Source organism: Quercus lobata, chromosome 9 (assembly GCF_001633185.2).
Source record: "Quercus lobata isolate SW786 chromosome 9, ValleyOak3.0 Primary Assembly, whole genome shotgun sequence".
NCBI classification, from domain to species: domain Eukaryota; kingdom Viridiplantae; phylum Streptophyta; class Magnoliopsida; order Fagales; family Fagaceae; genus Quercus; species Quercus lobata.
Window position 1 is genome coordinate 10,160,435 of NC_044912.1, and position 16,956 is coordinate 10,177,390.

The window sequence follows — 16,956 nt, forward strand, 5'->3', positions numbered from 1 at the left end:
AACTTAACAGGGAGTGAAACTCTATCTCTCTAATAAGTCCAACTTAAACTCAAACTCATCATTTTTTATTAAACAAAATTATTTTTGTTTAATCCAAACTTAATAAGGAGTGAAACTTTATCTCTATGACAAGTCTAACTTAAACTCAAACTCAAACATTGATGTTATTATTATTATTATTATTATTATTATCTCTCTACTTCACTAATGTGATATTTTATGATAGGGTGCAAACCTATAGCCATGGATTATTCTTTTGAATGTAACCCAATCTTTTTCTTATATTTTTCTATTTTTTAGTCATATATATTTTGTTTTGTTTCAATAATTTCTAAGCAGTGAATTATTTGATTCTTTAATATTTTTTGATCTTTGAAAAGTTTTAATATTTAAATTTTTGAGTTATTTTTTGCTGTATCTGAAATTATCTGACAAATTTTTTATAAACCATTACACGTTCAAGTAATGGTTTCTTTATCAAATTGTAACACAAATTGAAGTTATACAAGAACGAATCATGTAATGGTGTAGTTTTTTAATCAATTTAAGACTTTATAAAATTATTTTAGCCTACCTTACAAATAGGTAGGTTCCCGTGCATAGCACGGGTTAGCGACTTGTTATTATTATTTTCATTCAGCCGAAAAAAAAAACTAAATGTTTATAAGAATTAAAAATAAATAAATAAATAATAACTGTCAAATAATAAATCAAGATGACGTATGTGCTGACGCGCATGTGATATTGATGTTGATATTGGTCCACTACAACGAACTTGCGCTTCATCTTTCTTGGACTGGAACTTTACTTTCTTGTTGAAGATGCTGAATCAGAAAGAAGACTTTTTTTAATTGTGTTTGTCTATAGCTGTGGAAGGTTTTTAGTATTTACTATTGGAAATTTTCCTCTCTTTCTCTCTACTTACCTTATTCCTCTCTCTTTCTCTCTACCTACCTCAATGGCAAGAGGATGGACGTTCACTGCTGTAGGACTCACTGTCCTCATTGCTCTTGTATTAGTCCATCCAACTTGCTGTGCTACTACTGTTATGGTTAATCTTAACTGTACCGCTTCTTCTTGTGGGAATATCCACAACATAAGCTCTCCTTTTCGATTGTCGACCGACCCAGTAATCTGCGGGAACCGCTATTATGAACTGTCGTGTGAGAACAATCGTACGGTGCTAAACACATATCGTGGAAAATACTACGTAGAGGAAATCAGTTACAACAACTACACAATCCGGATCGTGGACTCAGGTATACAGAAGAACAATTACTTCTCCACTCCCAATTATTCTTTATATCGGTACAATTTTAGTTCGCAAGATTATTTTTATGGATATACCACGTATCAGCCAAAGCGAAAGGGGACGGTGCCGGAGCGGTATCCCGAACTATCACGGAGTTTGGTTTGGATGAGCTGTGAAAAACCAGTGAATTCTCCATTGTATTTGGACACTTCTACTTGCAATTATAATGACAACTCTTCTTCTATATCTGATTCCAAGACGAGGTATAGATATGTTACAGTTGGTATAACCAACGCATCCCAAGTGGAGGACTCGTGCCAAGTAGAGAAGATGTTTCTGACTTCGTGGCCAATAAATAATGATGACCCAAATATCTCCTGTACAGACGTCCTCAATGAATTGGCATATGGTTTTGAGCTTTCATGGCTCGAAAGAAATTGCTACCTCGATGACGCGAACCATGTTCGATGCGACGACAGTACTGGTGGGTAAATAAAGCGAGAAAGGCCATAACACTTTCCATTCTCTAATTTACATGTTGTGCATTATTATCCCTTTGCAAGTTTCTTTTCTGAACTCTTGCATTTTTCCACTGTCACTATTCATCTATTTATCCTATTAAACTTCTATGAGGCCATACTTCTTGGTGCATACACCATATCCATAATTCCATACCAATGTAATAGACATACTAGGATATTTAATTTTAAGTTCTCCCAAAGCTGATTTTATCTTTTATTTGTCAAAACAGGATTACTTGGCCGTATCCGAGGTGAGGTTTCTATCTCAAAACTTGTCTGAAGGGTCGTATAGAATGGACAATAAGATAGAACTGTATGAGTAATTGTTCCTCATGTAATAATGACACAAGCAGAGGAATAACCATGTACTTGGGCAATTGATTGATCTCAAAATTTTATGCTTGAGGAAATTAAAAGTAAAAAAGTATCAAATTTTTTAAGGTCATAACACTTTCCATTCTCTAATTAAATACTATCTTACATGCATGCTGACCATTATTTTCCCTTTGCAAGTTTCTTTCTTTTCTGAACTCTTGCATTTTTCCACTGTCACTATTCATCTATTTATTCTATTAAACTTCTATCTATAAGGCCAAACTTCTTGGTGCATACACCATATCCATAATTCCATACCAATGTAATAGACATACTAGGATATTTTTATTCAAGTCTCAGTATACTGACTGGATTTAATTTTAAGGTTTCCAATCGCTGATATGTTTTTCTTTTATTTGTGATCCCAGGAGTGCTTGACCTGATCCTAGGTATACTCACAGGTGAGGTTTCTATCTCAAAAAGTTGTTTGAAGAGTAATATAGTATGGACAATTAAATAGAATTGTATGAGTAATGGTTCCTGATGTGATGATGACACAAGTAGAGGAATAACCAAGTAGTTGGGCAATTAGTTGGTCTATCTTAAACATATGTGCTTTAGTAAATGAAAAGTAATAATTATCGAATTTTTGAAGAAGATAGCTTCTTCGTGCGTACCCCCAGCCATTCCAATGTAATAAACATGTTAGGGAATAGTTATTGTAGTCGTATAATGACTAAATTCAATTTTGAAGTTCTCAACGTTGATAATTTTTTTTTCTTTGTCAAAAATGCAGGTTTGGCATATGTATTTGCTGAAAGTGCACACTGGTGGGACGCAATATCAGGGGTCTCTCCTTATTATTGTGAGTTCTAATTGAGTTTTAATTCACTATTTCATATTTACACACATTTCAATACATTTTTTCACCAACACGTATATCAAAAATATCCAAAATGCCTTACTCAAATTTAATTACTATTAATTACCAAACGGCCCCATATAATTCACTTGTTGGTGAGATTTCTATCTCAAAAAGGGTTTTTTGAAGGATAGTAATTAATACACAGAATGAAGAAGGAAACATAATTACTAGAGTAATAGCGCCTGATGTGTGCTGATGACGCGGGTAGAGAAATAACCATGTACTTAGGTAATTAATTGGTTGATCTCGAATACATGAATACAAATATTCTGTTTTACTTTTTAGTAAAAATAGGATGTCATTTGTCTGATTTTTATCATTTTAAACTTTGGTTATTTTATAAGAAAAGTCAAACACATACATGGTAATTAGTGGAATAAAAAGCAAAATTGACAAGGTATGCTCTACTACCATAATAAATTACTGATTCTCCTAAAAGATTAAGTTAATAGGAAATATTAAGTTTAAATAACTTTAACAATTTCATTCTTTTAATTGAACTCGATGATACGAAAAGTAAAATTTATAGATTTTCTTAAGAAATTAGCTTCCTTTGAATAAAAATTTACCTTCCTTGGCTCCTAATTATTCCATGAGAATAAAGGTTTAGTACTTAGTATTAATGCAAATTGCATGTCTAAACATTTACTCCATTATAACCTAATTAAATTATCATTTGCTTGACTCGGTGTGCAAATTCTTCAGCCCTAGCCATAGGTTAACCGATGTTAAATTACCAAAATTTCCAAAAATTTAAGATGTTGAGAAATAATAAATTTAATCATTTAACCACATAATTATAAGTTCTAACAACTAATGCATATTGGGAACTCTGAAAGCATTTGATTGAACTCGACTCAATTAAAGTGACATCCCAATTTTAAGACCAATTATGCAGTCAACCGGCATTTACGGTTGTTGAAATTTCTTGCTGTGCATGGCCCAATGTAAGATCTTACTGGAGTTTTATTAGGCCTTAGACTTTTCAAGTTATTCGGGCCACTTGTTTTACTAATTAGTAATTCACTTTTCGTTAGCAAAAAGTAATGTCACCTTCTTCTCTTGTTTATATTTCTTGCAGCTTGGGTCATACTGCTGGAAATCGGTAATAACCTGAATCTCTTCTTCAACTTTAATTTTTTTAGCATATCATTCCTTAAGATTGTGATTAAAAATAGTTTACCATGCATGCAAACAAGACGTAAATATTAGTTACATTAACATGAAACAAAATATATTGTGCTTAATTACTAGGATTAAGAAGGTATGTAGTTGTAAATCCAACTATAATTTCAACTAAAAATTAAAAAAGGTGACAGGTGCAACAACAATTTTGTTTCTTATAGTTATTTTGGTGATGTTTTTGCGCAGTAATATTTCACCTTGAAACAAAGATTGTCTTGGGGATTCCATGCATGGTGGCGTTTTTGATATATAAGTGGCGTAAGAGACATTTATCAATGTATGATGCTATTGAAGAATTTCTGCAAAGCCAAATTAACCTCATGCCATTTAGGTACTCTTACTCAGAAATTAGGAAGATGTCCAAAGGTTTCAAGGACAAATTGGGTGAAGGAGGCTATGGGTCTGTATATAGAGGAAAGCTTGAAAGTGGCCCTCTTGTTGCTATAAAGCTGTTGGGTAACTCCAAAGCTAATGGGCAAGAATTTATCAACGAAGTTGCAACAATTGGAAGAATTCACCACGTGAATGTGGTGCAACTCATTGGCTTTTGTGCTGAGGGGCCAAAGCGCGCCCTTATATATGAATTCATGCCTAATGGTTCTCTTGAAAAATACATTTTTTCTCAAGAAGAAAGTATCCCCTTAAGTATTGAGAAAATATTTGAGATTTCTCTTGGAGTAGCTCGTGGGATTGAATATCTACATCAAGGATGTGACATACAAATTCTACATTTTGATATCAAGCCTCATAACATTCTTCTCAATGAGAACTTCATTCCCAAAGTTTCTGATTTTGGGCTTGCAAAACTTTATCCAACAAATGATAGCATAGTGCCTTTGACTGCTGCAAGGGGAACACTAGGATATATAGCTCCAGAGTTGTTTTATAAAAACATTGGGGGGGTCTCCTATAAAGCTGATGTTTATAGTTTTGGCATGTTATTGATGGAAATGGCTAATAGAAGAAAGAACGTGAATGCATTTGCAGACCATTCAAGCCAAATTTACTTCCCAACTTGGGTTTATGGCCAATTTAGTGAAGGAAATGACATAGAAATAGAAGATGTCACAGAGGAGGAGAAGAAAATTGTTAAGAAGATGATCATAGTCGCATTATGGTGCATACAGATGAAGCCTAGTGACCGTCCTTCAATGAACAAAGTTGTAGAAATGCTTGAAGGAGAAGTTGAATGCTTACAAATGCCCTCCAAGCCTTTCCTATCATCATCACCAGCGAGACCAACAGAGGATGTAGGAGACAACTTAAATTCAACTAGTTCATCATTTCAATCAGGTGAATCAAGTCAATCGGCTAAACTTTAAATGCACGGAAAAGCTAACACCACCGCAAAAATAGGGGAATTAGTCTTCACATATTTGATAGCATAAAGACGCTTCATATTTTTGTGTGACAAATAATTGGTCCCTTGATTTATGATAGCTATCCTTACCTAAAACAATTTTTTTTTCCTTTTTTTTTTTTTGGCTTAGTACGTGGTATATTTATTTGTTAAAGTCTTTTTAAGTGGAAATAAAATTTATAATTTTATAATTGTGATTTGTGAATGTGTAATTGATTAAGTCAATGCTGAAAAACCGGGCAATATATATTGGAGTGGCAATAGCCTAGTTGTAGAAATTGCTTTCAGTATTCATATGCATGATTAAGCAATCAATTCATGTTAACTACAAAGTCTACAATAATTCAGTGGCTGCCCTGCCTCCAACAGAGAAGGAATCCTTCCAAATATTGTTGTGTAGAATCGTTCGAGGTTTAGCTCTGGAATAGATCAAGCAGCTAATTAATACTTCCTTAATCAACTAGGCTGCTCAATTAGAGTTGTCCCATTGAATGAAAATGTTCCTGACATATGGAGCTGGTATGCATACCATCAACATGTACCCGAACGCATTTAACCGCTCTCTCACACGTGAGAGTTTGGTTACATGATATCCATTTTTACTATTAGAAAGTCAATGATTTTATATTGTGATATAGTGAAGAATATGACTATGAGACCTTGTTTAAACTACGTGGTGTCCTGAAGGGCATTGTAGACTTCTTTTTTTTTCCGCTAATAAATGAGAAGGAGAGAAGTAGATAAAGGGCACTAGGAAGTCACGTGCTCTTATTGTAGCAGGTCCAAATATTTAGATTTAAATGCTATAAATCATTGAATCATAATATATATATATATGTATATATTTGATCTATTATCATGTTATCTAAAATTTTAAGTCGAAATCCAAATTATAACCTTTTTGTTTTAGTAAATTTTAATTTTCATCCATAAATAATTATTTTATTTTATTTTACTAAAACGGTTGCGGGTCGCGTCATGTTTGCGGGTCGCATCGAATATTGTCTCCTAGATATATGGATATTCACAATTTTTCATTATATAACATCTTGAGTATGAGGGTAAACTGCTTAACCCATTAAAAGTGAAAAGCCCCTAGATTACTCAGTTACTAGTTCTAGCGGGTAGGGTCAATTGCTTATAGAAATTTGATTAATAGTGAGGATTATTATATAGTATGTACTGCGATATGTAACTAATTTAAGTGAGGTTCTACAAAATCAAAAAAAAAAAATCATTATATAATAAATAAAATAACAAAACAAACAAACAAAAACCCAAACCTATAAAATGCAAAATGCCCGGCCTCTTGTAAAATTCTATCCCGTTGGAAGAAACAGGCTAGGCCTCTCTGTTTCGTCTGCCTCCAAACTACCTTTATTACCTTCTATCAAACCCTCAAATCGGTCCCGCCATAACCTTCAATTATCATCACCACAAAATCCAAACTGTGAACCCCTTAACCACCGTCTGATCCATCACCTCAATGTGGGCCACCTCCACAAAGCAATCTCCACCCTTGATCTCATGGCCCAACTCCACCTCAACTCGTTCACACCCACTACTTGACTCACTCCCAACTCCACCTCAACTCTCTCATTCTCAATTCTCTCATCAGCTTGTACTCAAATAGTGGGGATTGGGCTAAAGTAAAATCCATTTTTGATGATATGAGGGATTTGAGAGACTTGGCTTCATGGACTGCTATGGTTTCTTGTTTTGCAAATAATGATATGGGAACTGAAGCCATTGTCACGTTTCTTCAAACTATAACGCTACTGCAATTTGGTGCAGCCACGATTTCTGATGAAGCACAAGCTCGTCAGTAAGAATGGGCAGATGGAATCCCTTGTGGTGTGTGAGGGTATGCTCAATGAGGGTCACCGGTGTGGTGCCTGCCACAACGTCTCCGATGCCAAAGTTAGAATAATGACCAAACAAGATAAAGAATCAGAATGTGCTCTTAAAGTGTCAGTGCATGTGTCTACCTTCTGTTGACTGTGTGAGGGCTTTATACCTGCGGCCTTAGGGGCTAGCCGTTGTGGTTGTTAATGCTTTCTTAAGTAACGCCTCCGGTCCAATAATGGGACTTTTAAGAGGTTCCCAACGGTTTGCCTGGTTGATTTCGTAACTGTTCAGGTCATTGATTGACTGTATTGAATGACTCCCCTGCCTTCGTTAGTGATGACTGCTTTCCTCGTTGTTCAGGATGACTTCGTCAGGGATGCTTTCTTCGTCATTAATGTTATCTTCGTCTGTGGGATGTAATCTCGTCATTCCCATCAGTTGCCCCCCAGGTTCTGGGGTCGTCTGTGACGTGTCATGACGACCACGGAAGATGAAAAGTTTTCTTGTGACTCTTGGGGTTCCGTTTCGCATTTAATGCTTAGTGGCAGCGCTACACGCAACGTGGCCACGTGGCACGTGCTGATCCGTGGAATTAATGGTATGACCCTTGGGTTTCCCGCTGGTTTTTCAATCGTTTTTGGCCTAAGTTTAAAACTTCTCCTCTTTTAATTTTCTTTTACTTTTCAGAGAGCAAAACAGAAAAAATACCCCAGTGATACTCTGAGCATTTTTTCTTGAGACTTCCTTCTTCTTCAAATCTTCTGTGCTGTGCTTTTGGTGTTCCGCCATTAGAGGTATGTTTCTCCTTACTGGTCTTTCCTTTATTTTTCCTTTTTTCTTTACTGCAGCGTAGTTTCTGATTCTCTGTTTCCTTTTCTTTCTCTTCTTTTGTTGGTCTTTGATTTTCTGGGGATTTAGCTTGTATCGTTTTTCTCTGCCCTCTGATTTCTATATTTCCATGGTTGATAGTTTGGAGGTTAGGATAACTTGCCCGTCGATCTCATTCCTTTTTGCGCGTCTAGGGGGGTCTTTGGGTACTTACCCGTTTTTAGAAAATTTTGTGTTTGAGGGAAATTGTCTGAGCGTAGTTTTAGGCGACTTGTTGCCTTTACTCCGTCAATCGCTTAATTGGTTCGAGGGTTTAGCAAGGAGAGAGTTGATGTCTGAGGTTAGGTCTAGTGATCTTGAGACTGGGTTGTCGTCAAATGGCGACCCAGCGGAAGGGGATACAGTCGTCTCTGGTCCTCGGGAGGTTAGGGCCTTTTATGCCCTCAGGGAGGTGTGCGGTTTGGATGCCGAAACTGTAAGTAGGTTCAAGGATAGGTTCCAGTTTCCGGCTAGGGTTCGTGTCCGTCTACCTAAGAACAAAGATAGGGCCTGCCACTTTTTTCCAGGTGAAGTATGTTTTTACGAGTCAACCTTCTCCTGCGGGCTTAGACTCCCCGTCCACCCGTTCCTGATGGAACTTTTGGCTCAATTTGGTATTGCTCCCGGGCAGCTAATGCCTAACTCGTGGAGGATTGTGATCAACTGTATGCAAATATGGTTGGCCTCCAATGGGGATATGATCAGGATGGGTGAGCTCACCTATCTATACCATTTGAAAGAGTCCAAGGAGTGAGGGTATTATGAGTTAGTCCCTTGGGAGAGAAAAACAAGGATTGTCAAGGGCTTACCCCTGTCCTTCAGGTATTGGAAGTCTTTTTCTTTGTGTCTGGGGACGACTTCGAGACTCAATCCAGCAGTGATTGGGGTGATATCCCGAGGTTGCTCCGTCGGTGGGGAACCCCGGCCTTAGGTGTGTCAGTATTTCTCCCCGTCGTTTTAATTTTGCCATCTTTGAAGCTTTAGTATTGCTAACTCCTTTGTTTCTTGTTTGGTACAGTTAAGAGACGGCCTAAGCTTAAGAGCCGGCACAAGGAACGCATTGAAACTGCGATCGGGTACGCTGAGACGATTGAGAACTAGGACGACCTGGTTGACCCCCGGACCCTCGCTTTCTACAACCTCGGTCCTGACCCGTCTCCTTACATTCTTCGTCAAGTCGGCATTGAGGACAAAAAAAGTAAGTATTATCCTCGTCAGTGCTGATTCTTCTTATGTACACTTAGGAATTCCTGACAAACGTTTTCTTCTTGCAGAGATGACGACAAAATTTAACAAAGACATGTACGCGAAAATGAAATCCAAAAAGGACGAACCGCTGTCCAACCTGGGGAAGAAAACTGTGCATGTGACCGGGAAGGGCCCTGCTCCCACTCCCCTTAGTACCGTCCATCCCATAGCTTCTGAGACGACGAGGACGGCCTCTCCAACCATGTCAATAGAGGAGATCCCTACTCCCGGATCCAAAAGGCCGCGCGTGACTGGCAAAGAGAAGGAGAAGGAGAAGGCTGATACTCGTTCGTCCACAATATGGGATGACGAAAGGTTGGCCGTGGACAGGGCTCATGAGGTTGTCACTCCAGCGGATTTGAGGGCTCTTTCCGACATGTCTTTGAACGAGGTCGCCTCTCGTCATGTTCACAAGCTCGTCCAGGTACGGTGTTCTCCTTCCACACCCTTCTTTATTTATTTATTTATTATTTATTTATTTTTTTACTGACGACTCTACAATTTCCCCCAGGTGTTGGGAGAGAGCATCCATATTACCATCGAATACCTCACTCAAGAGGCCAAGGTGGCATCTCTAATGTCCCGGATGGAGGCTTTGGAGAAAGAGAACTCTGACCTGAAGAAGAACTTGATTGCCTCTATGGACGAGACAACTTCATTGAAGGAGAAGGTCAAGGTGCTGGATGACGACCTCAGGGTTGAGCGCAAGTTGACTCAAGAGAAGGATGAGCAGCTTCTTTCAGCCAAAGAGAAACTCGTAACCATCGCTGCCAGATCCGTGGAGGCTTTCCAGACCACTGACGAGTACAATACTGTACTCTTCAGTTGGTATTTTAAAGGTTTCGAGCTTCTAAGGAGGTATTTGATCAAGCATCCTTAAGGGGTCAACATGGAGAGCCTGGATCTGGAGGAGGTGGACAAGGAGATGGCTCTGGACGAAGCTGCTCAGTCTTCTGCCCCGGATGGTGATGCTCCTGAGCCTGCTAGTGACGCACCTGCCGGTGGAGATGCTGCTGCTGATGCCTGACTTCAACACTTAGAAAAAAAATTTCTTTTGTTTTATTTTTGGTGGATGCCCGTCCTGTTTTGGGCCTTTTTCTTTTTTTTTTGTAAATCTAATTCCAGAATAATCAATTTTATTTTGAAAACAATGTTAGTTGCCAGTGGTTATGGGTTTAAATGAAGCATACTTACTTTTTCAGCAGATGTTTTGGTTGATTTATACTCGTCCATACTTTTGCACTTGGCGATCTGTTTATTCGTCAACAATCTGTTGATTGATTGTTTTGACGATCTTGAATGCATTCTGAGTGTTGTTTTGATTTGATGTATGGTTCTTCCCTTTTCCCCTTTCTTTTTGTGTGAACTCGTCAAATGGGCTCTTGTCACTTGCACTTGCTAAGGGGTTGTACCTGTGGTGACTTATGTCCGTTAAAGCGAAATCTTGTCACTTAGTCGTTCTATCGCTTTTCTAGCTTTTGTATCCGCTACAATGGTGTCAATAACTTACATCCGTCAAAGCGGAATCTTTTTTTTTTTTTTTTTTTTTTTTTTTTTCAATAACTTACATCCGTCAAAGCGGAATCTTGTTACTTAGTGATTCATACCCTTTAGGGTGGTCGTCAGTAACTTACATCCGTCAAGACGGAATCTTGTTACTTAGTGATTCATGGGCCCTATGATTGACTAGAATTGCCTGCACAAAGACATCAGAGGAATAATTCTTTCATTAATTTCAAGAACGAATGCATTCGTCTATTACATTTACTCGTGGTACTTCTTTAAATGCTCAATGTTCCATGGTCGAGGGAGCCTTTGTCCGTCCATGGTTTCCAGGTGGTAACTTCCTTGTCTTGAGTAGTGAATGACGCGGTAAGACCCTTCCCATGTAGGACCCAATTTTCCTTGAGTAGGGTCTCTAGTTGCTGTAGTGGTCTTGCGCAGGACGAGGTCTCCTATGTCCAGTCGCCTGAGTTTAACCCTCTTGTTGTAGTACTTGGCCATCTTTTTCTGATACTTTGTCATCTTGCTGGATGCGTTATCTCTTACTTCGTCCAGACAGTCCAGGTTGAGTCGCAGTTCATCGTCATTGAGTCCTTCGCTGAAAGTTCCTCGTCTGATGCTTGTTACCCCAACTTCTACTGGGATTACTGCTTCTGTGCCATAGGTAAGCCTGAATGGTGTCTCTCCTGTCAGGGTTCTGGCTGTGGTTCTGTAAGCCCACAGGACACTAGGTAGTTCTTCTGGCCAAGCACCTTGTGCCTCGTCCAGCCTGGTTTTGATAATCTTGAGCAGCGTCCTGTTCGTCACTTTCGTCTGTTCGTTTGCCTGGGGATGCCCCGGGGATGAGAATTGATTCTTGATTCCAAGGTTTGAACAGAATTCTCTAAAGCCTAGGCTGTCGAACTGCCTCCCATTATCAGATATGATCGTCAACGGAATCCCGAACCTGCAGATTATGTTCTTCCACACAAAGCTCCGAATTCGAGCCTCAGTAATCGTTGCAAGAGCCTCTGCTTCAACCCACTTAGTGAAATAATCAATAGCAACAAGCAGGAACTTTACCTGGCCTTTACCTTGGGGTAACGGGCCGACGATGTCCATTCCCTATTGTGCGAACGACCATGGGGAAGCTATAGTCATCAGTCTTTCTGCTGGAAGTTGTTGCACATTCCCGTATCCCTGGCACTTATCGCACCTCTTGACGATTTCAGCTGCGTCTGCCTGCATGGTTGGCCAAAAGTATCCTGTCCGTATTACCTTGTTTACCAGGGATCTGGGGCCAGCGTGGTCGCCACAAATTCCTCCATGGATTTCTTCTAGGATGTATCTGGCTTCTTCTTCGTCGACACACTTCAAGTAAGGCATAGAGAAGCCTCTCTTGTATAAGGCGTCATTAAGGATCGTTAACCTGGCTGCCCTCTTCTTGATCTTTTTAGCTTCCTCCGTGCTCAGAGGGAGGTGCCCGTCCTGGAGGTAGGATATTATGAGCGTCATCCAGCTGTCTGTGCCCTGGATGGTGAATGTTGCAACTTCTTCAATGCTGGGGCATTTTTGGACCTCCATTGCCAGATTTATGCTAATTTTCCCTTCTTCTGATGAAGCTAGCTTTGAGACTTCGTCAGCCCCTATGTTTTGACTCCTTGGGATCTGCACGAACTCCACTATATCGAACTCCTGAGTCAGATGTTTCGTCAGCTTGAGGTATTTCTGCATCCTTTCTTCCTTTGCTTCATATTCTCCCCTAATCTGTCCGACCACTAGCTTTGAGTCACTTTGAATCAACAAGTTTTTAGCACCAAGTGCCCTTCCAAGCCTCAGTCCCGTCAGTATCCCCTCGTATTCAGCTTCGTTGTTGGTGGCCGGGAATCTTAATTGGACCCCATATTTCAGCACTTCTCCGTCAGGGGTGGTTATGATGACCCCTACTCCCCCCTTCCTCTGAGCTGACGAACCATCAGTTTGTATTGTCCATCTATCTACCTCGTCAGTAATCCTGTCTTCGTCTGGAAGAGTGAACTCTGCGATGAAGTCTGCCAGTGCTTGCGCCTTGATCACCGTTCTGGGATGGTATTCAATGTCAAACTGACTAAGTTCAATCGCCCACTGGACCATTCTTCCTGCTGCTTCAGGCTTGTTCATTGATTTCTTGATTGGTTGGTCCGTTATTACGAGAATGGGATTTGCTTGGAAGTATTGCCTTAGTTTGCGCGAAGCCACTATCAGTGCAAACGCAATCTTCTCGATCTTTGGGTACCTGGACTCAGCTCCTTGGAAGGCTTAACTGAAGTAGTAAACCGATAGCTGCTTCTTGCTCTCCTCTCTGATCAGGGCTGCACATACTGCCGAGACTGACACTGCCAGGTATAAGTATAGGTTTTCCCCTTCCTTGGACGGGCTTAGAAGGGGAGGGCTGCTCAGATAACGCTTTAGTTCCTGGAACGCAGCTTCGCATTCGTCGGTCCAGGCAAAGGCCTGCTTCAAAGTCTTGAAAAAGGGCAGGCATTTGTCTGTAGCCCTAGAAACAAACCTATTCAAAGCTGCAATTCTTCCTATGAGTTTTTGAACTTCCTTGACGATCCTGGGGGAAGTCATGTCGATGATGGCTCGCACTTTTTCTGGGTTTGCTTCTATTCCTCTTTGGGACACCATGAATCCCAGGAATTTTCCCGAAACAACCCCAAAGACACACTTACTTGGATTCAATCTCATCTGGTGTGCTTTGAGGGTGGTAAATGTCTCCTTCAGGTCATCCAGGTGTGCGAACTCTTCTTTGCTCTTGACAAGCATATCGTCCACGTACACTTCCATGTTCCTGCCAATTTGTTGGCTGAACATTTTGTTTACCAACCTCTGGTACGTAGCCTCGGCATTCTTCAACTCAAATGGCATTACCTTGTAACAATAGAGTCCTTGACTTATGATGAAGGCAGTCTTCTCCTGGTCTTCCTCAGCCATCCTTATCTGGTTGTACCCTGAGAAGGCGTCCATGAATGTCAGTAACTTGTGTCCGGCTGTGGAGTCCACTAGCTGGTCTATTCTTAGTAGGGTGAAGCTGTCCTTTGGGCATGCCTTGTTCAGGTCGGTGAAGTCTACGCACATCCTCCATTTCCCGTTTGCTTTCTTCACCAGGACTACATTTGCTAGCCATTCAGGATAATACACCTCCTGGATGAACCCTGCCGTCAGGAGTTTGGTAACTTCCTCTGCAACTGCCTAGTCTCGTTCTGGAGCGAAGGTTCTTCGTCGTTGCTGGGCGGGTTTCCGTTCAGGGTCCACATTCAGCTTATGCTAGATGACTTCTGGAGATATGCCCGGCATGTCCTTGTGACTCCATGCGAAGACGTCTAGATTCTCTTTGAGGAACCTTATGAGTTTTGTTCTCATCTCGGGACTCAACGTCGTTCCTATCTTGGTCGTCTTGTTCGCCTCTCCTTCTACCAGCTCCACCGTCTCCAGGGCCTCTATCCTGTCTTCTTCCTTTTCCTCAATCATCCACGTGTGGTTCTCCTTCCCAGTCAGGATGGCTTGGTAGCATTCTCTTGCCAGGACTTAATCTCCTTTCACTTCACCGACACCATTATTTGTTGGGAATTTTACCTTCAAACAGTAAGTTGACGTTGTTGCCTTCCACTTGTTGTGCGTGGGTCTTCCAACGATGACATTGTAGGATGAGGGACAATCCACCACCAGGAAGTCTACTTGCCAGGTCAACTGCACTGGGTAGGTCCCCGCCGTCACCGTCAATGTCACTATACCCCTGGGGTAGACCCTATCTCCGCTGAAACTGACGAGCGAAGAGTCAAAAGGGCGCAGTCTTTTTGGATCTAGTCTCAGCTGCTGGAAGGCTGGGAGGTAGATGATGTCCGCGGAGCTGCCATTATCGACGAGGATCCTTTTGGTATTGAACCCTTCTATATTTAGCATTATGACCAAGGGATCGTTGTGGGGCTGCTTCACTCCCATGGCGTCTCCTTCATTGAAGGACATGTCTTGGTATGTTCGTCGGTGCTTGGATGGGGGTATGGTGTGGACGTTGTTAACTTGTCTCTGGTATGCCTTTTTGAGTGATTTAAACGACCCTCCTGAAAACGACCCTCCTGTAATCATGTTGATCTCCCCGATCACCTTGTGTGGAGGCTGGGATGGACGGTCGTCATCCCGGGAGAAGGATTCATGCTGGGCTTTATTGTCGTCTTTGAACTTGCTATATTCTCCTTTCTTCACATACTTCTGTAACTTCCCTTTCCGTATTAACTCCTCTATTTGCTCCTTTAGGTCCCTGCAATCTTCCGTGTTGTGGCCGTGATCTTTGTGGAACTGGCAGTACTTGTTCTTGTCACGGACATTAGGGGATAAGTGCAATGGTCTGGGCCATTTGAGATAATGCTCGTCCTTGATCTGCGTGAAAATTTTGTCAACAGGCATGACCAAAGGAGTAAATCTTACCGTCCGAGGACTTTTATCATCTTTCCTCCTGTTCCCGTCGTTGTTCCGACGATCTGATCGATCTCTCTTCTGTCCCCTACGATCGTCTTCCCTCTTGGCCTTGTCGCCTGGCTTCTCGACATCCTTTATAGCAGCTAAAGCATCAGCATTCATGTACTTCTGTGCCTTCAGGAGCATTTCCGCCATTGTCTTTGGTGGATTCTTTGCGAGGGAGGCCACAAGATCTCTAAATCTCAGCCCCGCTTTGAAGGTCGTCAGCTGCACCTTGTCATCGGCTTCGTCCACCTCCAGAGTCTCCCGGGTGAATCGTTTGACATATGACCTCAGAGTTTCCTTCTCTCCCTACTTTACGGTGAGTAAGTAGTCTATCGGCCTTTTTGGACATTGCCCCCCTATGAAATGGCGCAAGAAGGCACTACTTAATTGATCGAAGTTGTCTATGGACGAGGTCTGCAACTTTGTGAACCATTCTCTTGCAGCACCTTTGAGGGTGATTGGGAAGGAACGACATAGTATCTCGTCAGGTGGTTGTTGGAGACCCAGAGTCGTCTTAAAGGTATTAAGATGATCCTGAGGGTCCTTGAGTCCGTCGAATGGCTCTAGTTGAGGTAAGCGAAACTTTGACGGTACAGGGCATTCAAGTACCGCTGCAGTGAAAGGCGAATCCGTAGCCCTTACCATTTTGTCTACGCTCCGGTCCGTCTTCTCTTTGATGGCGATCCTTAGTTCATCCATCTCTTTCCTCATTTCTCGAAGAAGATCTGAGTTCTGTTCTTCCGGAGTAGCTGGCCTTTGAGGGGTACCCCTCCTGTGGCTATCCTCTTCTCCCTCCAAGTTACCCTTGGACCGGCTTTCGTCCTGTTGAGCCTGTTGAACCTGCTAGAGTCGTAGCTTCATTTCCTGGTTTTGTTTGGTGAGTTCCTCAATGGTGGCTGCAAGGGCTTGAACTTGTTGGGCCAAGGTTGCTGAATCTGGGTTGGATTCCATCTGGATGTAGAGAGTTAATGGAAACCACGTTTTCAAATATGAATCTAAAAATTTCGTCCCCACAGACGGCGCCAAACTGATGAAGCACAAGCTCGTCAGTAAGAATGGGCAGATGGAATCCCTTGTGGTGTGTGAAGGTATGCTCAATAAGGGTCACCGGTATGGTGCCTGTCACAACGTCTCCGATGCCAAAGTTAGAATAATGACCAAACAAGATAAAGAATCAGAATGTGCTCTCAAAGTGTCAGTGCATGTGTCTACCTTCTGTTGACTGTGTGAGGGCTTTATACCTGCGGCCTTAGGGGCTAGCCGTTGTGGTTGTTAATGCTTTCTTAAGTAACGCCTCCGGTCCAATAATGGGACTTTTAAGAGGTTCCCAACGGTCTACCTGGTTGATTTTGTAACTATTCAGGTCATTGATTGACTGCATTGAATGACTCCCCTGCCTTCGCCAGTGATGACTGCTTTCCTCGTTGTTCAGGATGACTTCGTCAGGGAT

General features: G+C 41.3%; 4 protein-coding genes across 4 annotated transcripts; 2 read left to right on the forward strand and 2 right to left on the reverse strand.

Annotated features, from left to right (window-relative positions):
- The first annotated feature begins 804 nt into the window (after positions 1–804).
- Positions 805–2,608, forward strand: LOC115960274. Its single transcript, XM_031079071.1, has 2 exons — positions 805–1,736; positions 2,517–2,608. Exons 1-2 carry the CDS (start codon positions 959–961, stop codon positions 2,606–2,608), a joined length of 870 nt encoding a protein of 289 aa, XP_030934931.1. The 5' UTR covers positions 805–958.
- Positions 2,609–2,694: 86 nt separating this feature from the next.
- Positions 2,695–5,537, forward strand: LOC115960273 (rust resistance kinase Lr10-like). Its single transcript, XM_031079070.1, has 3 exons — positions 2,695–2,953; positions 4,095–4,118; positions 4,385–5,537. Exons 1-3 carry the CDS (start codon positions 2,713–2,715, stop codon positions 5,518–5,520), a joined length of 1,401 nt encoding a protein of 466 aa, XP_030934930.1. The 5' UTR covers positions 2,695–2,712; the 3' UTR covers positions 5,521–5,537.
- Positions 5,538–12,128: 6,591 nt separating this feature from the next.
- Positions 12,129–13,163, reverse strand: LOC115961193. The gene has a single exon (XM_031080212.1). The coding sequence runs from the start codon at positions 13,161–13,163 to the stop codon at positions 12,129–12,131; it is 1,035 nt and encodes a 344-aa protein (XP_030936072.1).
- Positions 13,164–14,573: 1,410 nt separating this feature from the next.
- Positions 14,574–15,656, reverse strand: LOC115961195. Its single transcript, XM_031080213.1, has 2 exons — positions 15,471–15,656; positions 14,574–15,356 (listed from the first exon to the last, which is right to left on the reverse strand). Exons 1-2 carry the CDS (start codon positions 15,654–15,656, stop codon positions 14,574–14,576), a joined length of 969 nt encoding a protein of 322 aa, XP_030936073.1.
- Positions 15,657–16,956: the final 1,300 nt, after the last annotated feature.

Coding starts and splice junctions, on each gene's coding strand:
- LOC115960274 (XM_031079071.1), top strand. CDS start 959: ATGGCAAGAGGATGGACGTTCACTGCTGTAGGACTCACTGTCCTCATT. Junction 1,737..2,516: donor TCGATGCGACGACAGTACTG/GTGGGTAAATAA, acceptor TTGTGATCCCAG/GAGTGCTTGACCTGATCCTA.
- LOC115960273 (XM_031079070.1), top strand. CDS start 2,713: ATGAAAAGTAATAATTATCGAATTTTTGAAGAAGATAGCTTCTTCGTG. Junction 2,954..4,094: donor AGGGGTCTCTCCTTATTATT/GTGAGTTCTAAT, acceptor TATTTCTTGCAG/CTTGGGTCATACTGCTGGAA. Junction 4,119..4,384: donor GGTCATACTGCTGGAAATCG/GTAATAACCTGA, acceptor GTTTTTGCGCAG/TAATATTTCACCTTGAAACA.
- LOC115961193 (XM_031080212.1), bottom strand. CDS start 13,163: ATGAACAAGCCTGAAGCAGCAGGAAGAATGGTCCAGTGGGCGATTGAA.
- LOC115961195 (XM_031080213.1), bottom strand. CDS start 15,656: ATGGCGGAAATGCTCCTGAAGGCACAGAAGTACATGAATGCTGATGCT. Junction 15,357..15,470: donor ATGATAAAAGTCCTCGGACG/GTAAGATTTACT, acceptor GTCCGTGACAAG/AACAAGTACTGCCAGTTCCA.